This window comes from Sebastes fasciatus, chromosome 1, assembly GCF_043250625.1.
Source record: "Sebastes fasciatus isolate fSebFas1 chromosome 1, fSebFas1.pri, whole genome shotgun sequence".
NCBI lineage: Eukaryota > Metazoa > Chordata > Actinopteri > Perciformes > Sebastidae > Sebastes > Sebastes fasciatus.
The window spans coordinates 31,399,515-31,424,753 of NC_133795.1; the positions used below are offsets into that span (position 1 = coordinate 31,399,515).

The window sequence follows — 25,239 nt, forward strand, 5'->3', positions numbered from 1 at the left end:
AAGTAGAAGAAGAAGCATAAGAAGAAGAAGAAGAAGAAGAAGAAGTAGAAGGAGGAGGAGGAGGAGGAGAAGAAGATGAAGAAGATGTAGAATCAGAAGAAGAAGAAGAAGAAGAAGATGAAGAAGTAGAAGGAGGAGGCGGAGGACAAGAAGTAGGAGGAGGAGGGGGAGACGGAGAAGGAGGAGAAGTAGAAGAAGAAGCATAAGAAGAAGAAGAACAAGAAGTAGAAGGAGGAGGAGAAGAAGAAGAAGATGAAGATGAAGAAGATGTAGAAGCAGAAGAAGAAGAAGAAGATGAAGATGTAGAACCAGAACAAGAAGAAGAAGAAGAAGAAGATGAATAATTAGAAGGAGGAGGAGGAGGAGAAGCAGAAGAAGAAGAAGAAGAAGAAGAAGAAGAAGTAGAAGGAGGAGGAGGAGGAGGAGGAGAAGAAGAAGAAGATGAAGAAGAAGAAGAAGCATAAGAAGAAGAAGAAGAAGTAGAAGGAGGAGGAGAAGAAGAAGAAGATGAAGAAGAAGCATAAAAAGAAGAAGAAGAAGAAGAAGAAGAAGTAGAAGAAGAAGAAGAAGAAGTAGAAGGAGGAGGAGAAGAAGAAGAAGAAGATGAAGAAGATGTAGAAGCAGAAGAAGAAGAAGTAGAAGGAGGAGGAGGAGGAGAAGAAGATGAAGATGAAGAAGATGTAGAAGCAGAAGAAGAAGAAGAAGAAGAAGAAGTAGAAGGAGGAGGAGAAGAAGAAGATGAAGAAGATGTAGAAGCAGGAGAAGAAGAAGAAGAAGAAGTAGAAGGAGGAGGAGGAGGAGAAGAAGATGAAGATGAAGAAGATGTAGAAGCAGAAGAAGAAGAAGAAGAAGAAGAAGAAGTAGAAGAAGGAGGAGGAGGAGGAGGACAAGTAGGAGGAGGGGGAGACGGAGAAGGAGAAGGAGGAGAAAAAGTAGAAGGAGGAGAAGGAGGAGAAGAAGTAGAAGTAGGAGGAGGAGGAGGACAAGAAGTAGGAGGAGGACGGGGAGACGGAGAAGGAGAAGTAGGAGAATTAGAAGAAGAAGCATAAGAAGAAGTAGAAGAAGAAGCATAAGAAGAAGAAGAAGAAGAAGAAGAAGTAGAAGGAGGAGGAGGAGGAGGAGAAGAAGATGAAGAAGATGTAGAATCAGAAGAAGAAGAAGAAGAAGAAGATGAAGAAGTAGAAGGAGGAGGCGGAGGACAAGAAGTAGGAGGAGGAGGGGGAGACGGAGAAGGAGGAGAAGTAGAAGAAGAAGCATAAGAAGAAGAAGAACAAGAAGTAGAAGGAGGAGGAGAAGAAGAAGAAGATGAAGATGAAGAAGATGTAGAAGCAGAAGAAGAAGAAGAAGATGAAGATGTAGAACCAGAACAAGAAGAAGAAGAAGAAGAAGATGAATAATTAGAAGGAGGAGGAGGAGGAGAAGCAGAAGAAGAAGAAGAAGAAGAAGAAGAAGAAGTAGAAGGAGGAGGAGGAGGAGGAGGAGAAGAAGAAGAAGATGAAGAAGAAGAAGAAGCATAAGAAGAAGAAGAAGAAGTAGAAGGAGGAGGAGAAGAAGAAGAAGATGAAGAAGAAGCATAAAAAGAAGAAGAAGAAGAAGAAGAAGAAGTAGAAGAAGAAGAAGAAGAAGTAGAAGGAGGAGGAGAAGAAGAAGAAGAAGATGAAGAAGATGTAGAAGCAGAAGAAGAAGAAGTAGAAGGAGGAGGAGGAGGAGAAGAAGATGAAGATGAAGAAGATGTAGAAGCAGAAGAAGAAGAAGAAGAAGAAGAAGTAGAAGGAGGAGGAGAAGAAGAAGATGAAGAAGATGTAGAAGCAGAAGAAGAAGAAGAAGAAGAAGTAGAAGGAGGAGGAGGAGGAGAAGAAGATGAAGATGAAGAAGATGTAGAAGCAGAAGAAGAAGAAGTTGAAGGAGGAGGAGGAGAAGAAGAAGAAGATGAAGCATAAGAAGAAGAATTAGAATAAGAAGAAGAAGAAGAAGAAGAAGAAGTAGAAGGAGGAGGAGGAGAAGAAGATGAAGATGAAGAAGATGTAGAAGCAGAAGAAGAAGAAGAAGAAGAAGAAGAAGTAGAAGAAGGAGGAGGAGAAGATGAAGAAGATGTAGAAGAAGAAGAAGAAGAAGTAGAAGGAGGAGGAGGAGGAGGAGGAGAAGAAGATGAAGATGAAGAAGATGTAGAAGCAGAAGAAGAAGAAGTAGAAGGAGGAGAAGAAGAAGATGAAGATGAAGAAGATGTAGAAGCAGAAGAAGAAGAAGTAGAAGGAGGAGGAGGAGAAGAAGAAGAAGATGAAGATGAAGAAGATGTAGAAGAAGAAGAAGCAGAAGCAGTAGAAGAAGAAGTTTTTTTTAATACTTTATTTCAAAAGTTCATCACAGTAGATTCATATACATGTTCAGATTTTTCATCACGATTCTACAAATATATTTTACAGTATACAAATATTCTAAAAATAAAATAAATTATACAATAAATCAAATGTAAAGAAAGGAAAAGATGAATAAAAACAAAATAAAATACACACAAACAAAAAACAATCAGGGTCTGTTAAACAATTGGAATAAATTTAAATGTCTAAACAATTTAATAGTTTTAGCCAATTTAGATTTTTTTAGTTTTAAGTTATCAATCAGTGTGTAATATGTTTTAAAATCAATATCTTTAAAAATAAAAAGGAGAGTATTCTTTTAAGCCATATCATGTTATGTATATAATATTTTGCTAAGATAATAATCAAATTAATTATGTAAATCTCATCTGCCGAAAAATTGGAATTGTTAACAGCGAGTAATAGCTCAATCTTTGTTAGTATGATATCTTTTTCAAAATGTTTTGAAAGGTTCTTCTATAAATTAAACCAAAAAGAAGTGGCATGAAAACAATCTACAAACACATGTTCAATAGTTTCCCCTTCACAACTGCATCACACAAGTGCATCTATTCTTATCAGTTGCAAAGAACTTGCACATATTAGCTTTGGCAGGGTTTGGAATATTTGGAATGATATATTTATGAGGTAACAGAAATATAGTGTCCTATTGTTTTCTATTGAAATATAGCCACCTGTAATTACATATGGGAGAAGTAATATGTTCAAGATGATTTCTAATAAAAGCGTTAGTACACTTTCTATCAGATATAGAAACCCCATTAATAGTAAGGGGACGTATATTTAAGTATAGTTCTTCCAGACATATGCTTTGTGCTAAAGACACTATATTGTTAGGTATTGATCTGATAACCATATCAAACTCCTGACGAGAAAAATAAGTAGTCTAAGTGAAGTACAGTGGTGGTCTGATTGAATGTAACTAAATAAAGTACAGAGAGAGTCAACATGATCTGAGAGGAATCTGTATGTCCAAGAAACAATTAGTGACTAATGCAAAAAATATTGTATTACAGTCACAGGAGTTAATTTATGGAATAGGCCTAACTGTAGTAAGGGGAAACTGGCATAGTAAGACAGCGTACAGGATAGGTAGGCGAGGTTGTTTTGTTTTTTGTTGGAATAAAATCTACAATATTTCCCTGAAAAATGTATATATAGATAGATAGATAGATATAGATACACTGTAAAAAAAAAAAGTGTAAAATAACGGAAATTTTGCGGCAGCAGGGGCGCCAGAAAATGTCTGTTAAAAAACAGAAAAATACTGTCCGTTAATTAACATAAATAAACTGTAAAAAAAAAAACAGTAATTTTCTTTATATAATTAGCCTTTATTACTGTAATCGTACAAGAAATATTTTACTTTTCACATATATTTATTGTTAGAATAGTCATACACCGTAAATCTAAGACCATTTACATATAAATCACAAATGAAACATGTAATTTTACGTTGCAAAAGCCCAAATTTACATTAACTCAGAAGTTTTGCAAAAAAAATCTGTATTTTTACAAGAAATAATTTTAGAATTCCATGAATTCCTTTTCTTCTGACATAAATTAATTGTTAAAATAGAGTCATAAAACTCTAAAAAACAGAATAATTATCTTTAAAAATACAAATAATTACGATTGTGATTACAAAAAATACTGTAAATCTAAGACCATTTACATATAAATCACAAATGAAACATGTATTTTTTTTCCTTTTGTTTCTGTCATTTTGAAATACAGACCAAAAATGTAAAATTTCTTGAAAAAAACTGTTAAAAAAATTGATTTTTTTACAGTGTAGATAGATAGATAGATAGATAGATAGATAGATAGATAGATAGATAGATAGACAACGCGCATCACTCACACAAAAAGACATGGACAAGGTAGGTATGAAAAACACTGTATTTACAAATCTCTGTATAAATGTACATACCAACTACTTTACACTAGATAGTAGACATAAAAAATACAATAAAGTAGTATTAAAGATATATCTCTGCTGTGCAAATTGAGAGTAGAATATGCCTTGTGCATTACCACTCAGAACATAAGTCTCCTCTCCCGGCACAGAGGAAAGTCATTGTATATTGATATAGCTGTGGCCAACAATGATTTCCTGTAGCGGTCCTTACTACAGCGGAGTTCCAACTGAAAACACTCTGCTGTCTGACCAGTAGATCGTGCAGGAGATGTGAAGTGCTGTCCATTATTGCTTAGCAGTTTGTGCAACATCCTTCTCTCTCTCAACAACCACTTGGGCTCCAGGGCAGTCCCCAGCACTGACACAGCCTTCTTAATTATCACTTTGTTCAGTTATGTAGCGTAATGTTCGTAATGTAGAGAAACATACATGGAAATACTCAAGTAAAATACAAGTATGTCAAAATTAGGCTACTGATATTACTCTTAAGTGCAGTACTTGATTCAATGTAGTTACATTCTGTACTGCCAATGCTTATTATACAAAAGTAGGCCTGTAACTTCTGTACATTTTTGAGTGCACGTGTAACTTCTGCATGTAAGATTCTAAAATAAATGTAACAATATCCACAATTACAGTATCAGCAGAAATAATGAAGGTCTTATTTTGACACAGGGCCCCTCTGCAGGGCAGGTCTTCAAATCAGGTATAATAAGACCCATGAGGCCCTTGTAATGTGAGTATATTCCCACATTCCCTGTGACTAAAGACTGTTTGCGTTATGGATTAATCCTTAGTTCATCAGTTGATCTAATCATTTAGCCTGTATTTTCAATGAACAGAAATTGTAAAAAATGTCCTCACAATTTTGTTAAGCCAGAGTCAAGGCCAGATTAACCCTATAGGGGCCAAAACTGACCTGTGGGCCCCTATTGACCCCCTGGTTTCTCCCACTTTCTGTGCACTGTGTACATTAGTCAGTAATTTGTAATTAGTTTGTGGTCTCTTGATTAAACATTTGATTACATGTAAACACAAGATAAACCAAAAATAATAATTAAATACATTAAAACTATACTTTAACTCATGTAGGACAGGGCTTCTCTACAAGATGGGCCTTCAAAATGATATAATAATGCAGGTGTCACTGGGGCAGTTGCAGGTGTTTGATCCAGCCTTTGCCAAGGTGACATCTCTTCAAACTGCTGGTTTTATCTGACGACCAGTCCAAACCTCAAAGATATTGTATTTCACCAATTGGAACCAATTATATACATTTTCCTTTGATCACCTAATTCATTTAATATGATGAAGTGAAGACAAATTGGCTATTCTGTCTGATTATCAGGCAAGAGCCCACCACACAGCACAATGACATTGTGCGAAAACAGGAAACAGTGAGAGCAAGACATCTTAGTTTTTCACTGTCTCATGTAGACTCCATGCACGTCTCACCCATCATTTTGCATTTTGTGGTTAGAGTTGGTTGTATCCTCTGACGTAGATAGACTGTATGTGCATCTGGCTGCTGAAAGCAAGATTGGGCCATCTGTTGCATTTGTGGTTGAGAGATCAAAATCCCCTACCTGATTTTAATGTAGCCTAACATTTGGAATAGGCCTAACTGTAGTAAAGGGAAACTGGCATAGTAAGACAGGGTACAAGATAGGTAGGCGAGGTTGTTTTGTTTTTTGTTAGAATAAAAACTACAATATTTCCCTGGAAAATGTAGATAGATAGATGGATAGATAGATGGATGGATAGATGGATAGATAGATAGATGGATAGATAGATAGATAGATAGATAGATAGATAGATAGATAGATAGATAGATAGATAGATAGATTAACCAATTGGAACCAATTATATACATTTTCTGTTGATCACCTAATTAATTTAATATGATGAAGTGAAGACAAATTGGCTATTCTGTCTGATTATCAGGCAAGAGCACACCATACAGCACAATGACATTTGCAAAAACAGGAAATAGTGAGAGCAAGACATCTTAGTTTTTCACTGTCTCATGTACACCATGTAGGACTCACCCATCATTTTGCATTTTGTGGTTAGTGTTGGTTGTACCCTCTGATGTAGACAGACCGGATGTGCATCTGGCTGCTGAAAGCAAGATTGGGCCATCTGTTGCATTTGTGGTTGAGAGATCAAAATCCCCTCCCTGATTTTAATATAGCCTGACATTTCAGTTTCATAAATAAAAGTAGTCTATTAATGAGAGTGGTGATTATTATGCTTGACGTCCCATGGTTCCTGGTAACACATTTCTGTTTCACCTACTCGTCTAACTTTATAAAGGAAATTCAAAGAACATCTATTTGTAAGGCAAACAAGAGGAACTGAGAGATTACATTGTGGGTTTCGCAATATGGCGCATGTGAAACCCACAATGGTGCACAGATTCTCATACTTTATGATAATTTGTCTGGACTCTAGGAGGCAGTGGTGGGAGAAGTATTCAGATAGTAAAAATATGAAAGTATCATCAGCAAAGGATCCATTACGGAGCACAATACCTCCTGTCACTGTTATGTTCATAATTATTATTGAGGTGTAAACAGCATTTTAATATTGTAGCTAATCAAGGTGGAGAGAATTTGTATTATTTGATATACTGTTGGGTAGTTTGTTCTATAAGAGTGCATCATATTTTATAAGATAATCATTGATTTGTAAGTAAAATATGTAAAGTAACAAGGAACTATAGCTGTCAGACAAATGTAATGCAGCTACATCACTGCTACATCCTCTGAATATAGTGGAATGAAGCATAAAGTAGCACAAAATTGAAATACTCAAGTAAAGCACAAGTAATACAAAATTGTAACACTGGACTTAAATAATGTAGTACATTTCTGCTGTCAGAGTAAATATAAAAACTAAAGACATGTAGTAATTAAATAGTGAGCAGGCTAACCTCTAAGATAATAAACAGACGTGTATATTAATATTAACTTACTATTATAGTCTCACATTGTCATGTAAGGCCCCTCTGGCTGATGAACTTTCACTCTACTCACAAAAAATAAAAACTTATTGGACTTTTGCCAGTCTCAATTATAAAAAACACATGTAACAAATACATTCAGTATACATTTAAATTACATACACTGTATAAATATCATTTTATCAATCCACGTGTCCTGCATTTAATTCGGTGCAGTTTAAAACATTTTTTTTAAAAAGCATTTTTTATTTGTAGTGTCCCGGAAAGGCTAATAAAAAAGTCAATAAACATAAAGCCTACATAGGTTTCCTCTACCTTAGTGCTGAATGTATCTGTATCTGAATCACTGTTGTATTAAAACTGTTCTACAATAGCATCTTGTTCTCTAGCCAATAAAACTCCATTCTGAATGTCACACATGAAAACTGCTTTCAGTCCAAGTCAGCTGGTAGATTTAAATCAAAGATAGCAGGTCAAACTTTATAGCAATCAGTGTCAATGCTTAAAGAGACCTGTGGGGGGCAGCAACACACCATGACTGTCTATCTATGCTGAGGAGGTACATTAAAACATCTTCATCGACATATTCAGATATCACAGAAATATATTACAGATGAAATTTGCTGCCAAAGTTATTTGCCTCCTTAATTCAGAGGACAATTTGGAGACAAACGCTCTTTTAAGATATGAGATTGTAATTACTGTTTTGCAGATGCATGAAACCTATTTTTTGCAGATAGTAAGTATAAGATAGTAAGTTTATTTATTTACTTTTTTTTATTTAATTTATTTAAAATCATGAGGCTTGCAGTTGCTAAGCAAATATCTTTTTTTTTTTTTTAAATCCACTACTTATGTTTGTTTAGAATGCACTTTCATCATGGAGCACTGGTAAAAAAACACAATTGTGACATTATCCTCCCCAAAAATGGCAATGTGATATAACCAAATGTGTGTTGTTGTAACTTTTACAATCTAAGGGATTATATTGTCTTTGTTCATGTTTTGTATTTTGTTTTATTTTGCCCCCCACCATTTATACCAATGAGAGTACACCATAGGCCGGTATGAAAATAAAAATATCTAACAATTAAAACGAAAACCGAGTGTTATTCATAAAAAGTAGGAATTATTGCAAGGCGGCTGACCGATAGGTGCACCTAATACATTTGCAACTGGGTGCATGCTGTTTATGTAGCCTATATTGAGTTTAACTTAAGTTTTTTTTATCCTATTGATCAATGTTTGAGACACACTGAAGGTGTAAAAATCAGATTTAACTCCTCCATTTTCTGCCAAAATCACACAAGCTAACACGTGTGTACAGATCATGTTTTCTCACCAACCCAACTTCAAGAACATAGACTTAATGTATAGTCTATGTACAAGAACCAGCAATGTCTCTTTTTCAACACCAGAGGTCACATGTGCACAGAAAATCTCTCTACCGCACCATCAACTAATCTATTACAGTTCATGTCATGTCATGTCCATTCAATGTCAATAACACTAGCCTGTATCAAAGTTAGGCATACAGCACAGGAGCAGTTTGAGATGGCACTTTTGCCATAAAGTTGACAGACGTGCATAGACATCTATACATGTACATACTGTAGGCTACATAATCATACAGTATTTATTTATTTGCTCTGTTTGTATAGTTTACAACTTACAGAACACTTGACTTATAAAGAGACGTTTTATTTTTATTTTGTTGGTCATTGGTGCTTTTATACATAGCCTATTATGTAGGCTAATATTTCACCTATTTTTTTCCACACACTTGTGTACATAATAGTTCTGTCTATTCTTTATTATTTGTCCAGCTTTGTTGTCCTTGCTATAGTCAATATGTATATTTCTGTGTAAGTACATTGAGAGAGAAAAAACAGTCAAATTCCTTGTGTGTACACTTGTATCCTCATTTTTAACAGTCTCTTCTGCACTATATTCACTTTTTAATAATCCTGTATCACAGCTGTTACCCTGAACTATATTCAGTTTTAACAGTTTTTCTTCATCTCCTTGTTTTTTTATATCTGGTATATTTTTTTGTACTTTGCACTACTAACTTTTTTACTACCTTTTTACTAACATGTTTTGCACTATGGAACTGTGAAACTTGAATTTCCCTCGGGATTAATAAAGTTACTATCTATCTATCTATCTATCTATCTATCTATCTATCTATCTATCTATCTATCTATCTATCTACATAATTAAAGGTGATTCTGATTCAATGTCCTTTTGAATTTGCAGAATGTATGTTGATATATGTGCTTTGTTCAAGATTCAAGATGTTTATTGTCACACCGGTTATACAGGTACAATCGTGTGAAATGCTTTTTGCTGGGAAGCTCCATTAAAATAATAAGTTATATTACAATTATAAAAGGAGATACTTTGCACAAAGGCATATTAAGAACATATACACATCAGGAAGTATGAATATACATAGATAAGAAATACTTTGTACAAGGCATATTAATATATACTTAACATATACATTAAGAACATAATACAGTATATACAGTATAAGATATATTTTTGTGTGAGAAGGTGTCGTATGAATTAAGATAAGAGAAGATGAACCTTTATTAATCCCCGGAGGGGAATTCATGTGTCAAAGCAGCAACATCAGCAAACATCAGCAAACAGAGTGAAACACAGGAGAGGTAAAGGTATACACAAATTATAAAAACAATAATAGAGATATAAAAGATACAGAGTGAATGCGTGAACATAGTGTGTACAGTCCGTCAATAAATAAATGTAGTATGTACAATAAATAAATGTAATATGTACATATGTGCAGTCTATAAAGTGGTATATAGGATGTATAGTGTAAAGTAAGTGTAAAGTGCGCCAGTGGTTTGAGTCCAACATGGTTGCAGATAGTGCATGTTTAAAGGTCTTAAAGTCCTCATAGTTCTCATATGGAGGTCAGCCTTGGTTGAGGAGCCTGATGGATACCAGCATGAAGGACATGAAGGGGAAGTAATTAAATAAAGTAGCCTATCCTTAATTAATTATACCTTCAAAAATCTATATAGAAAAATTCCCTGCGAGGTGTGTTCGTCTGATCTTATGGTTTGGATCACATGCATGAGTCACACAGCTGACTGACTGGATTGACCTTTTGACGTCAACGAGTAAGATCTCGCGAGACTTCCGCTGGTGTGAGCTGTTATAAGAAGCTGCACGTCCTCGTCCTCCTCGTTCGTCCTCAGTGCAGGATAACGAAGAAGTAGTCCTCTGCTCTCACCTTCTCCACTCAAAACTACTCGTTTTACTCAGAGCAGCAGCTCCTCTGCTTTTATCCAACACACTACACGACTGCTGAAGAGGATAACACCTTTAAGAGTGAAGTTTTTACGAGGTAAGTTGTTTTATTTGATCAACACTCCTGGTTGTTAGCAGCCTCTTAGTTAACGTTAAGCTAGCTGACGGTAAGCTCGGTCAACCTGCAAGGATCACAACATTTACACTCAGTTGAGCTCACAGTAGCTAGGATTTATAATAACGCATATATAATAGCTGGTTATTTAAGTAGTACGGTGAGGTAACGTTAGATACAGACGAGTCGTGACTCTTAATGTGTTATAACACCAACACAGGAAATGCTCTGCGAGTCGTTGGCGCGGAACAAAACTTTTAAAGGTGCTTTGTGAACACCTGCAGACTATTCAATGTGTCTAATAAAACATCACGTTTATAATATATCAGTAAGTTAAGCTATAGGCTTGTGTCAATGCCAGTATTGTGTATTTATACTGTAGGTAAACGGTGCACGGAAGGATATCAGGTTACACCGGCTGACGGAAAGTTTTCACTGTAACACCAGTGAAGACTTGACTGAAAGGAGAGAAAGAGAGAAAAAACAATTGAAATGTGATCAAAATTATCATCAAGACAATCTAATTTGTTATTTTATTGACTTGTTTTATTAAGTAAGATTAATTGCGCTTCAGTGTTTGGTTTTACTGACTTGAATCCCTGTTCCTCGAACTTGGAAACCTCTGGGAGTGATGACTCTGTCGAGGAATGTCCAGACATGACTTACTCTGGGGGAAGGGTTATTATGACATAAGGATAGACGTCAGGTTTTCCCTTTTTACGCAACTACACTTCACTATAGACAGACTTCATTTGTCCAACATGTTTATTACAATGTAAACCACGCAACACACACTTATCTTTTTTGACTAGTCTTCTATTTACTGTATTGTTATTGTTGTTATTATATTGATTCAAGATTCACTTTATTGTCATTTCACTGAGTATTTGCATACACAGAAGGAAACGGAACATTGTTTCTCCCCTAGCTCCCGTCAGTGCATTAAAAGGATAGAATAAATAAGTATTAAAATGAACAAACCTAAAAATAACAATAAAACATAAAATAAGACACATTTTCATACAATTTGCAGTCATACACCCAATTTGCAGTCGTGTTTAGCAGCAGAGAAAAGTGCATTTATGTCCATAGTAAAGTCCATAGTAAAGTGCTGTTTGCATATATATCTTGTCCTAATTGTTTATCACTATTATGTAGTCATATTATCTCTTTATATCAATGTTGCCTCTAGGTGGAGGCTTCAGATAAGCCCAGTGGTTTTATTTGCCTCTTCCTGCACTTTATATTTTTCATTAATTTTTTTGTTATGTTGTATAGTCATAAATTGTGCAAAATAAATAAATAAATAATGTCATGATCTGGCACCTGTTGGACCCCGGCAGTTCATCCAGTAAATTAAATACGATTGTAATGTGACAGTTAAATTCTTTAAAGGATACGTGACAAAAACTGTAAAACTATTATGATATTTAAGGTTTCAGTGGAGGTACTCACACGAGGTTTTTAACGTGTGATAAAACAGCCTAGATTTTTTAGCTTGATGGTCCATTACTGACCTTGAAAATAGTAGTTTGGCCAAAAAAAAAGTCTTCACACAAAGTTCACCTTGAACGTTTGTGGCGCATTCAGCCACCCCTTGAGACCTTCAACAGTGAATAAAACTGACTTTCCATTAAGTGGACCTTGTGTTAAGAATTTATTGTCAAAGCCTAGATTTAGTTTTATTGTTTAAAGAATGGTTCACCACATAAACCACAATATGTTCCCCCCTTTCCTATAACCCATGCCTTACAAATAGTTTTGGTCTGTCTGAACAACCGTTGACATTTGCTCTGGTCTCCAAAAAATGTTTGAAAACCCAACGGTAAACTCTCCTCAGCAATAAAATGACCGCTATAATATTCCACTGAACCTCGTGGTGGATAGTTTCATAGGGAACAATTTTCTACAAAAGTACTCCAAACAGCTGTCTTCCCTGCACAGAAAGAAGAAGCTGTTTACTGAAATGTGTGCATGTCATTGAGTTATGTTTTTTATTGTAGCATACACATCTATTAAACAGTAGTACAAATGGGAGAATAATAAAAAAAAAAAGATATATTATAAATAGAAAATATGTATTTGCTTGACCTATAAAACAGTAAGATATTGCATTTCATATATTGCATGTTGCATACACAAGTTCTGTATACATACAAAGGTACATACACGTGACAGTGACACCAAAACGGTTTGAATGGACTGATTGCATTTCAGGTAAAATTGGGAAAACCACATTCCTAGGTTCCCACAATCCTTTGTGTTTTGGTTGTACTGTGAAAAACAAGTTTTTGCAGCGCATAGAAAGAAGTATCTGAACTGTCCACAGCACAAGTTTCAATCAAGTTTCAACTGTCTCCTTTAGACCTCTGGACAATCATCATCACCACTGCTGACTATGGATGTGATCATGCGTCGCTGTCCGTTCCTGGCTCGTGTGCCCCAGGCCTTCTTCCAGCAGCCCAAAAAGTCTATGGTGGTGTACGCCCAGCGATGCCCCATCATGATGGAGCTGGCCGCTAAACCCATGGCTCCATCGATGGCCCGGGCCCTCTGCTCCTCCTCCTCCTCCTCGTCCTCCCACCACAAGATTGAGGACATCATGTCTGCCAGTGAAGGTGAGGATGACAAAGAAGGAATAGAAACATATTTTTATCCTAATTCAATGCGGTAGCTACATTATATCAAGTGAAATATCTCAGTTAACGTGATGACTGACTAAAACTTCTTCTTGTCCACCTGCAGGCCGCAAACAGGAAGGGGAGCCCAAGCTGCCTGGTGGCCACCCGATGCCATCCTCAGGCCAGGCGGTGGCCTCCAAATGCCCTTTCCTGGCCGCTGAGATGGGCCAGAAGAACAGCAGTGTGGTCCGCCAGGTCGGCATGGAGTACCAAGAGGATGTTCAGGAAGTCCGCACTGTCAAGAAAGGTAAGAGTTGTTTAGAAATTGATTAGACGTCAGTGTTTCGGCCCATCTTTTTGTTCATAATTTGATACCATTTTCTTTTTGTCCTCCCTTGCAGAAGTGTCTCAAGTGACCCTGGCCAATACCATTAAGGGAAGCGGAGGGGAGAAAGCCAATCTGCTGAAGACCCTCCTGAAACAGCGCCCTAAAAGTGTCACCCACTTGCTGCATGACAATCTGCCAGGCACTAGTAAGTTTCAGTTGTTAAGCCACCACATTATCCTCCAAGACTGTGATCATACTAGCAACTATTTCACTCTCATATTGCCGTTTACATTTTGAGTAAGGTGAGCTGAGACTTTCATCATGTCAGGCGTTGCTTCATCCGTCACAATGCAAGCCTCATTAAGCAAGCTTTGCCTTCATGTTGTGTTGCAGTGTCCCGCTACCAATACGACGAGTTTTTTGAGAAGAAGATAGACGAGAAGAAGAGTGACCACACCTACCGCGTGTTCAAGACCGTGAACCGTCTGGCCAACGAGTTCCCCATGGCCGACAACTTCACTGGCTCCTTGGAGGAAAAGAAGGAGGTGTCCGTTTGGTGCAGCAACGACTACCTGGGCATGAGTCGACACCCACGGGTCGTTCAATCCATCATGTGAGTACTGGAGGAGTTGTTTGTGCGTGTGAGTGTAGGAAAAAAACACATGAGTCAGTCACTTGGGTCCAGATGTGTTTATATGTAATGGGACAAATATTTGTCTTGGCTGTCCACGTCTCCTGTTGACGCTTTAGTGAGTTCACAGCACGTAATAATTGAATACAACCTGACACCTGTGGGTGATCCAGTCCATTGTTAGTGTGGGTGTAGAGTGTTAGTTTGCCATAGTTCACACTTGAACCTCATGGGAACCCAATGAGGTGGGATGTTTTTCTTCTTTTCCTTTCAGCTTGTTTGAGCTTGCCCAGCTCTCTTACCTCCTGTGCAGCAGTAACATCTTGAAACAAGGTGTCACTTACTACGTGGCAACTCTCCCGCTTACTTACTTACATTTTCTTGTAGTCTTACCCCTCCTTAAGCTTCCATCCGACATACATATACTGTAAGTGTGTGCGATTTAAAAAATAGATGGGATAAAACTAACTTTTGTGTTTGTCATTCTCTCTGTTTCCAGGGAAACTTTACGAAAGCATGGTTCAGGTGCAGGAGGCACCAGGAACATCTCTGGGACCAGTAAATTCCACGTGGAACTGGAGCACGAACTGGCCGACCTTCACAAGAAGGACGCCGCACTGCTCTTCACCTCCTGCTTCGTCGCCAATGACTCCACCCTCTTCACCCTCGCCAAGATGCTACCCGGTATGCAATAAGTCCGTTAGTCGTTAATTAATGTGTGACATTTTTCACATCAAATGGAATCACTTTGAAGCCAACTGTCATTCTCACTTCCTCTCTTTCTTTCTTCCGAACTGTTTCAGGATGTGAAATCTACTCGGATGCGGGCAACCACGCCTCAATGATCATGGGTATCAAGAATAGCGGAGCCAAGAAATTCATTTTCCGCCACAATGACGTCGCCCATCTCCGAGAGCTTCTACAGAAGGGAGATCCCACAAAACCGAAGATCGTGGCCTTTGAGACCGTCCACTCCATGGATGGTTAGTTTGGGATCTTCCCCATTATTTTTTTTATTTTTTTTTTTTAAAGCATTTTAAAAACCTGCTTATTACCTGGTTGCTCATTAATTTTCATGAAAATGTTTACTGAGCTGGTAAGAATGTCGATTACAGCTTCATTTTCTTTGCACAAGAACCATCATTTAATAGTTGTCTAGAAAAGGAAATGTAGTTTACAGATGTGGAGTCAGACTAATGACTTATTTCGTGCCTGTATTCTGGTTAATGGTTAAATGTTTACTTTCTATCCATCTTTCTGTAACACAGGTGCTGTGTGTCCGCTGGAGGAGATGTGCGACGTGTCCCACGAGTTTGGTGCCATCACCTTCGTAGACGAGGTTCACGCTGTGGGCCTGTATGGCGCCAGAGGAGGGGGCATCGGAGACCGGGATGGCGTCATGGACAAGATGGATATCATTTCAGGGACACTAGGTCAGCACTTAATCTCTACTAAAACAAAAATAATTCCAACTATGCATTTTGACTTTGAAGCCATTAAATGAACCATTTATACTTGACATGAATGGCTAGTTGTGTCAGTATCTTACCATTTACATTTTGCTATATTTTTAATTATGTTTATGAATCAGAACAGTTGCTCCCAGCTAGTGGGAATCTCTGTTTTGTTGCTATGCTCAGGATCAGGCCTCATCTGTGTCACACAATATGCCAGAGGGCTTAAAGAAGCCGGAGCTGCTCCGTTGTTGCTAGGAGACTGTGGGCTCTTGTTGCGCTCTTATTGAATTACTCCCTGCGTCTGTGTGACGCTGTCAAGCTGAAGGGACAATCATTTCTAACTGAGAGCTCTACAGCCCCTGTTTTTCCTGCCGCTGCCCATTTCAGAGTGATCTAGTTTGTGAGATTACAGCGGGAGGATTTTTCATAGACCACTGAGCATAATGTAGTGAGTGTTTTGTCTCCGGAGCTGTAGCAACAACTACCCAGATTAAAGAGTAACCAACTGTGTGTCATGTCCTCTTCCAGGCAAGGCCTTCGGCTGCGTGGGAGGCTACATCGCGAGCACCGCCGCTCTGATAGACACGGTGCGTTCCTACGCCGCGGGTTTCATCTTCACCACCTCTCTGCCACCAATGCTGTTGCACGGAGCCAGGAACTCCATCCAGGTTCTTAAAGGGGAGGAGGGACGCACACTGAGACGTAAACACCAGCGCAACGTCAAGCTGCTCAGACAAATGCTGATGGACTCGGGGCTGCCAGTGGTGCACTGCCCCAGCCACATCATCCCAATCCGGGTAATTTATTATTTATTGCCTAACGACAGGAAATTTACACTTAAGTAGTCATCAGATTCTTATCATCATGTGTGTCTCTTTTATTATTTTTAGGTGTCAGACGCAGAGAAAAACACTGAGGTGTGTGACCTCATGATGAGTCGCCACAACATCTACGTGCAGGCCATCAACTATCCCACTGTTGCCAGGGGAGAAGAGCTCCTGCGTATCGCCCCAACGCCTCACCACTCCCCCGAGATGATGAAATACTTTGTTGGTAAGAACATCTAAGTAGTCTTTGTTCATGTATTTCAGTTAAAATGTAAATTCACCTTGTATGGACATGAAACTTTCTCTCAGTGATAAAAGGTTAACTTGACGTCCACTCTCTTTCCTGTTTTCCCCTCCACAGAGAGGCTGGTGCACACATGGAAGGAGGTGGGCCTGGATCTGAAGCCCCACACTTCAGCAGAGTGCACGTTCTGCCAGCAGCCGCTGCACTTCGAGGTGATGAGCGACCGCGAAAAGTCTTACTTCAGTGGCCTCAGCCACCCCATCTCAGCCTGCGCATAACACTACTCACTACCGCTGGCTAGAGACGGCACATACACACTCAACACCCATTCCTCTTATCACTGTCATAGAATGTATTAATTATCTTTGATAAGTCCTACACATATTATTTAAAATATTCTATGTTCAGATGTTCTATATGCTCAGAAAATAAAATTGGGAAAGAAAGCGACTTTGTTTGTTTGTGTGGTTTTTCTTCTTTAGATTTATACAGCCGCTGATTTGATAAAGGAACCATGAACGAGATGAGATTCTTCCATACACATAAAACCTTTGACTGCACTTTTGATTGTTTGTGTGTGCAACAGTTGTCCTATAGTACAAGGAAACATAAATAAAACTAATCATAATGTGTGTCCAGATTGTCATAATGCTGACTTAATTACATATAACTGAGAAGATTGTATTCATCAAATTAAACCTGCAGTAGGCAGAATTTCTTTTGGCATCATTGGGCAGAAATTCCATAATAACTTTCAGCATATTGTAACTCAAGTGTTCTGAGAGAAAACTAGACTTATGCACCTCCTCATGGCTCTGTTTTCACGCTTTAAAAAAATCTAGCCCGTGACGGGAAACTTTGGCCAATCACAGGTCATTTCAGAGAGAGAGCGTTCCTATTGGCTGTTCATTCAACAGAGGCAGCTGTAAATTACTTGCGAACTCTGATCAAACGGTCAAACTAGGCAGCGCTGATCGAATATGAATTAATATTCTGTTACTGTAATGCCTATTTCTCTCCTCAGATGTTTTCAGAAACACAACTAAAACTAAAGACCTTAAAAGTATGTAAATTGGTAGCTAGTCAATATTTTAGTGCTTCTCCATCAAAAGCAATCAATTATCTGGTAGTTGTAACATCAATAGCAAACATAATTTACAAATCACAGCTTTGGGTGGCCAAATTATAAACTTACCAGCCAATCTTTTGTGAAAGTAGTTATGCATTTAGTTTATTTATCTCCATACATGAAGTACTGTAATGCCTATTTCTCGCCTCAGATGTTTTCAGAAACATCTTGTGGTGTACTGTTTAGCTGTAAAATGAGTTTGCTCCGGCTGATGGGCGGTGCTTGGTATTTCCTCAACTGATCTCAACATGGCTGCCGGGTCACAAACTTTATCATTTTACAGCTAAACATGATTTTTATTTCAGATTACCTGTCTCATGCACTACTGTCAGGATATAGTGACCGTTTTATAAGAATAACTTTTTCAAATTATATTTGCTCCAATTCTACCCACTGCAGCTTTAACTGGGTGAACTGACACCTCAAGTAGCATTTAGTCACATGCTTCTGACCAGAGCTGGGGTCAAAACCAAAGTGGGGCCCATGGTTCGATTTGGTCCGCCAGATGTTTCTAGCGAAAAATATAAAAAAAAATGTTTTTATATAAATCACTGTTTATATTGGGGTTTCTTTGTGACGTAAAATACTCTTAAAAAAGGAGTGGCACACGGACAAAAGGCATTCCAAAACAGACCTTGGGATCCTCGTACCATTTGCATCTTAACACAACACAATAGGTGTTTGCTTTTGGCCTGTGGCCCACCGTTAACACAAAGTTGGGGCACTTCTGCTTTTGACGTGCAGAGGTAGAACGATTTCTAGCTGCTCTCGTAAGGCTATATTATAAACTGGGTCACAACAATTTGTCTGGCTCAACAGATGAAAAGACTAAATCTTTGTGTTGTGGTGTTGGTGACCTAATTATTTTGATCCGCTGGCCTACTTGCTCTTGTACACATGTATTGATTAATTTCCTGCGTGGTACTGATAAACACCTGGAACAAACAATACTATCACTGCAATCTGTAGCAAATAAGCAATAAATTAATGAATACTTCACATGGTACCCAGTCAATTTGCTGACAAACGGTCATGTATTATGTATATGTATTACAATGAACTTAGTTTGCTCTTTTCGTGTATTGCTGCTTCAAACAAGTTGTTAGGTTTGAATGCAAGCAGCCCTTTTTTGAACAAATGAATATTGTAAGTATGAAAAAAATCCTATTTTTACATGCTTTATTTTCAGAAAGACATGTTTGGAAAATAACATGAATCTATGAATAACTTAATCAAATGCAATAGATTGCACATTGGGCCATTTTATCAGGTGAAATTGCACTGTGTGTGTGTGTGTGTGTGTGTGTGTGTGTCTGAAGGGAACCCACTAACCCTGTAATTCAGACGGAGATGACATAAAACACAAATGTTGCTGTGAAACTGGAGGGGACCCAGATTCACAAAATAACAAGGGTCACAATGGGTCACAACCAGACGTGCACACATCCTCAAGATCCACATAAGCCTCGGAGCCTACCATGGACGGCTCATGTTCGCTATGTTTGCAGAGCTGAGATGAAACACAGACAGGTGTTATGAAATGATTTGGATCAGTCTTTTATCACTCCTTTCTTATTCAACGCTATGGATGAATGTGTGATTGCATGACTCCAATCGCTAAATCTTGCAGTTTATGCATTCAACTGTTTCCCGAGTGTTCAGGTGTTGTACAAGCCGTTGTTGCTTCACAAGAGACAGAATTACTGTGAAAATGGAAGTGAGAAATATTTGATGTTGCCACAGCTTTGTGTAAATAAAGAGACTTCCACTTTTGAGTTGACTCCTCGTTGAAGCTTTCGGTCATCACACAAACACATTAAAGGGGATTTACTACATCACATTGTGAAAAATGTATTTCTATGTTAACTAGATATTGTATTTATTCTCTGAAATCTGGAGTAAAGACATATTTTTCTGAAGTAGAGTAAAGGCTGTAATAAAAAGATAAATCTTTTAAATTAAAAAGTATGGAATATTAGTCTGTTTAGTCTGATTATTTCTACATAATCTGTCAGAGAGGATCATTAATGGCAGCAGAAACGGGGCATAAGAGCTTTTTCTGTAACCGTATCCTGAGTTTAGAGGTGATAAGTCTCTTTACTGTTTGCCTAAGAACATCGTTAGACATACTTGCGGAGAGTTTATCTGGTGTCAGGAGGAGATAAATTGTATTCAAAATGGCCAAATCAGCTCTTTAGGGTACAAAATATTCCAGTCAGGTATTTTATCTCTATGACATTTTGCAGTTTGTACAGTTTGTATTGTGCACTTTACAATAAACAGATATGAATATTTCAAGAAAAAAAGTATTTCTACAAACCCAACCTCAAATCCGTTATACAAACACAGGAACGAAGTAAAATTATGTGCAATCAGGGCCTAAATAAAGAGCTCACTGTCCATGTGTTGTTTGATGAGTAATGCTGTATATTTATGTATGTTTGTAAATTGTCAATATTAAACCAGATTCAATCATGTTGGTAAAGTAATTTTGAATTTGAGCGGTGAGAACTATCAGGAGCGTGTAGGGTCAATAGTTCAGTCACATCCAACACAGTATTCTGGCTAATTGACTCCTCAGCTATTTTTATACCCTCAACTATGTGACTCACTCTCTCACTCTCTATGTGACCCATACAGACATACACAAAAATAAACTCAAGTGTACAATTGGCCGCATTCCAGGTTTTAGTTGTCACATGCTCATACGATCTGTGCAGTATAACATGCAGGGTGGCATACTCTTGAGGCTGTGCTAAGAATGAGAAGGTGCAATAAGATTAATCAGAATGAATAATGAGTACAATGAGTCTTTAATATGTACATAATGTCGGTATATAAAAATGTAAGATGTACATATGTCAGAATATATAAATGTAAGTACGTGTGTCAGAACTAGGGCTGTCAATCGTAAAAAATATTGAATCGCGATTAAACACGATTGTCCATAACTTTAATCTTGATTAATCACAAACTACAAAAAACAAATTAATTGACATAACATTTTTTTATCTGTTCAAAATGTACTGTAAAGGGAGATTTGTTAGGTATTTAATACTCGTATCAACATGGCAGTGGGCAAATATGCCTGCTTGTGACTGCTTTGAAAATGGCCATGCCATTTTTTCCTTGCCAAAATTTAGTGTAAGTTTGGAGCGTTATTTAACCTCCTTTGCAACAAGCTCGTATGACATAGTACCAATGGATTCCTTAGGTTTTTCTAGTTTCATATGATGCCAACATCCGAAATATCATTTGCATTAATGCGTTAAGGAAATTATTGGCTTTAAAACAAATTTGCGTTAACGCGTTATTAGTGTGTTCTTAGATATGCCACGGTTGTATTTAGAGTTTCATTTTGACACATACTCATCCTAAATGGGTGACAAATTAAAGAAGAAGAAAAAAATGTCTTCATGTGTCGACATGACCTACCAGATAAGCTCCAGTGCTTTTTGGCCTTGAATCGCTAAACTCTACTGACATTCCTCCAAAAGATAATAAAGTTGATGGCAGTGGAGAGTGCTGTCTAACATGTTGGTCTGAAATCTACTTTAAATGGTCAGTTGGGTAGAGATGGAGTGACTGTGAATGGTAGCCTACAGCATATGAAACACATCATTTTCATTTTCATCAAACCATTCAATGACTCTCTTTACCTGTACGGAAGCACCTATATTCATTAAGTTTCTCCACCCATTTATTCAGGTTATAATTTGTCACCCATCTCTTTATGCCCACACACACACACACGTACAATACAGGAGCTGATCATCAGCTTTTCACAACCAAACTGCAGAAAGCACATTTCTTATTTGTGGACGTTGCTCTCGATTGTTGATGTTATAGGACACAGTGCACTTTGTACAGTTCGTACCCATTTGGTTCATTGTTAATTGTTGGTTTTTTACTTGATTGGTCTGTAATGTTATTGTACCTTTGTCCCTGTTATGTTTTGAGCACATGATTCAATAAATTACATTTGCATTTTTGTGAGACAGTGTGTGAGAAGGAGAGATTGCTTGGTGTGTGATCTCCCTTTATTTATTTATTTATTTGAACTTTATTTAACCAGGTAAAATCAATTGAGAACCAATTCTCATTTACAATTTCCCTGACCCCCCACTAGCTGCATGTGCTTCACCCTTATTATCCACCATTTCCATGACTACTGGTTCCTGCAGCTTGACCGCCAAACTCTCATGGTCCAGACAAAAGGAAGCAAGGACCAATGAAACCTACAGCAGGCTCACAGCTGAGGTTGAAAGAGTCAAATACTTCTCACATTGAATAATTCAGCTTATCTGCCTGGTAACAAACGCTGAATCGCACTTTGGAAACTTCACAATGAGAAACCACACATCCACTGACCCGAAAAGAGACTCATTGTGGTTATGGGAGCTATTAAAGATCTGGGTAACACTTTACGATAAGGTACACAAAAACGTGAGTAGTTACTGAAACTCAAACAATTATTTGTAATTTACAGCTGCCTCCGTTGAATGAACAGCCAATAGGAACGCTCTCTCTCTCTGAAATGACCTGTGATTGGTCAAAGTCTCCCGTCATGGGGTAGATTTTTTAAAGCCTGAAAACAGAGCCATGAGGAGGTGCAGAAGTCTAGTTTCCTCTCAGAACACTTGAATTACAATATGCTGAAAGGTTATTATGGAATTTTTACCCAATGATGACAAAAATATTCTGCCTATACTCTCCCTTTAACAGTGGATATATGAATAGTCGGTGCAGACCAACCCTGGGAACTCATGTTGTAATGTTGTAATGTCAGTTTATCTGTGGGGTCTACTGAGATATTGTAGCCTACAACAAGATGTTGTTCTAAATTGATGCAAGTTTATATCACCTGAAGTCAAAAATACAGAGATTAGTGTAGCTGAACAATGGCTCTGTGTGTTTATACCTACATGAAATAAATCAAGTAAGTAAATCAAATAAGAACTGTGTCATGCTGCGGTTGTGCAAGAGACAAAAAGAGCATTTTAACGGGCAGACTGTGCTTAAGTCTGGTATTTTTTTCCGGGTAGCAGAGGTGATCAGCCCACAGGCTACTGAGAAATCAACGAGACAGCTCAGCTGATTGAAGGCCGCTGTCTCTCTTTCAGAAAGGTCACTTCCTCATTACATAGAGCGCGCCAAGGTGTGTAGAGACAAACAGATAACAATTTACTGGTTAAACAGCCCACAGTCCGTCACCTAACAGTCTGCAGATATGCGCAGTCCCACACACGCATGAAGACACACAACACAATGCTTTGTTCTCATGAAATCTCTGACTGTAACCTTGTCATCGTGTGTCTGTGGGGCTGATTAAAACAGCATTAAATTTCAAAGTTTGAGACATTCCTCTGTATTTTCAGGGAGCGCCCCTTGTTGCAGCTGGGCTTCGAAAACAATACGTCCCTTATGAGGATTGCAGTGTCATCCTTCAACATTCATTTTCTTTGAAATGAGACATTTCATCCCTTTGTGTTCGAACGGCTTTCAAAGAACTAGAATAGATAGAGGTGTTGCTCTATTGGGGTCAGTGTCCTTTGCTCTACTTAAAGATTTAAAGATTTTGTTAAAAAATGCAGAATGTACATGTTGTACAGAGAGGCAGAAAGTCCAACATCAACTCAGATAAAAAAAAAAAGACAAAGTGATGCACCAGATGAGACCTGGTATCATTTCTGCTTTCCGTGATTCAAAGGAAAACGTCTGTGACATTGTAAAAATGGCTGTGGCTGCTGTCTAAATATAATACTAGCTAATAAGAATTGTCTTTTTTGTGTTTTGGTTGTCTTTGACACTGACCTCATTATCTTGCAGCTGCCATCAGGGTCCAGAAAACTGCAGGTCCTTGGGGCCTCCAGGAATGTGACCATGTGACTGTTTCGCTGTTTCAGCTCATCTAATGACTACATGTGTCTGCATGAATTGCATGCAATCAAATGTATAAGGAAAGGTGCCTTAAGGATATGTAAACGCCTGTGCTACGTCATTGCTGGGATGAAAATAGAGGAATTAATGTGATCGCTGTGCAGAAGTTATTATACTGTACACTGCAAATTCTCCAGAGTTAAATATGCCTTGTCAAAGTATATTAACTCCTTCAGAGTCATTACAACAACAGCCGGAGTAACATACCCTCCAGTGTAGGTGAAAATATTCAGAGTTAAAAATGTTCGGTGTAAAATATACATTGTCAAAGTCCATGGACTCTTTCAGAGTTATTACAACAACAGCTAGAGTAAGATACACCCCAGTGTTGGTGAAAGTGTTCAGAGTTACAAGACTGGTGTATTCTGGAGAGTACTCTCCAGAGTACAGAGCGCTCTGTACTCTGGAGAGTACTCTCCTCCTCCTCATTTCAAAACGGACCAAGATGTTCTCAGCGCCATTTTGCACTCGTTGAAAGACTTGAGGTAAGTTTCTCTTAATCACTTATTAAACCAAATTTGAGCATTTCAGCAGAAGCAGCATTTAAGGATAACTTTATATTGTTGTTCAACACTCCAGCTGGTTTTGTGTCTTAAAATACTGAGTTACACAGAGCTAACGTGACCATGTGGAAGGCTAGCTAAAATGTGTCAGCAACATTAAGCCAATTAACGCTGACCAGCTAATGTCAAACTATACTTGTAATGTCGGCAAGTCGCAATGTGGAGCAGTGACAGTTGTGTTCTTATTAATGTCCATAGATTACAGTAAAACACAAAGACTGCATGTGTAGGGAGTTGGCTGAACTAGCTCACTAGCTAACAAGCTATCCGGGGCTAACAGCTAACACGTGGCGGGTAAACACAAAGTTGTGATTGCTGATTGATTTCATCATAATATAAGAGAACACAAGCAAAGAATGTCATTTAAAAATAACTTTACTTATTGCTACTTAGGAGCATGATATTAATATTAACGCAATATTTTGTGATCAGAATTGAGAGACTGTTTATCAAGAATTGAAATGGCTGTTTTTACACATTTTGGTGTTCCTGGTTTGTCTTTGATCACCACTAAAACATCTTCCATGCTGGAAAACCTGCTATATCATCATGTCTCACAGCAGAACTGTAGAAGAGGTAGAATGGCAGATTGCTGTGAGGCTGATGGTAACGCATTGTGCTAGTTCTTAATTGTCAAAAAGTCTTCTGTAATTCCCTGATATAAGATAACTGACTTTATTTCCCCTGTATTCCTTTTAATGTTACATGAAATTGTTCTACTTGTTTTTTCAGATATCCCCGTTATGTGCTGTGGTCCAGCGATGGTAAGTATCATTTTAGATAAGTTAATATTAACATTAGTCTATGTTTACACACATGTCAAAATGGTTTCTGCTTG

The 25,239-nt window shown here is 38.0% G+C and overlaps 1 protein-coding gene across 2 annotated transcripts; it reads left to right on the top strand.

Annotated features, from left to right (window-relative positions):
- Nucleotides 1-10,480: 10,480 nt before the first annotated feature.
- alas1 (aminolevulinate, delta-, synthase 1) lies at nt 10,481-17,219 on the top strand. Of its 2 annotated transcripts, none has more exons than XM_074643169.1 (11): nt 10,481-10,643; nt 13,027-13,279; nt 13,407-13,589; nt 13,684-13,815; nt 14,004-14,223; nt 14,741-14,925; nt 15,045-15,224; nt 15,510-15,674; nt 16,227-16,495; nt 16,589-16,751; nt 16,887-17,219. In XM_074643169.1, exons 2-11 carry the CDS (start codon nt 13,060-13,062, stop codon nt 17,045-17,047), a joined length of 1,878 nt encoding a protein of 625 aa, XP_074499270.1. In that variant the 5' UTR covers nt 10,481-10,643; nt 13,027-13,059; the 3' UTR covers nt 17,048-17,219. The 2 variants fall into 2 exon arrangements, with proteins under 2 accessions (XP_074499270.1, XP_074499278.1); XM_074643177.1 differs by having other exon boundaries at nt 10,499-10,642; nt 13,034-13,279.
- The last annotated feature ends 8,020 nt before the right edge of the window (nt 17,220-25,239 follow it).

Coding starts and splice junctions, on each gene's coding strand:
- alas1 (XM_074643169.1), top strand. CDS start 13,060: ATGGATGTGATCATGCGTCGCTGTCCGTTCCTGGCTCGTGTGCCCCAG. Junction 14,926..15,044: donor CCTCGCCAAGATGCTACCCG/GTATGCAATAAG, acceptor GAACTGTTTCAG/GATGTGAAATCTACTCGGAT. Junction 15,225..15,509: donor GACCGTCCACTCCATGGATG/GTTAGTTTGGGA, acceptor TCTGTAACACAG/GTGCTGTGTGTCCGCTGGAG.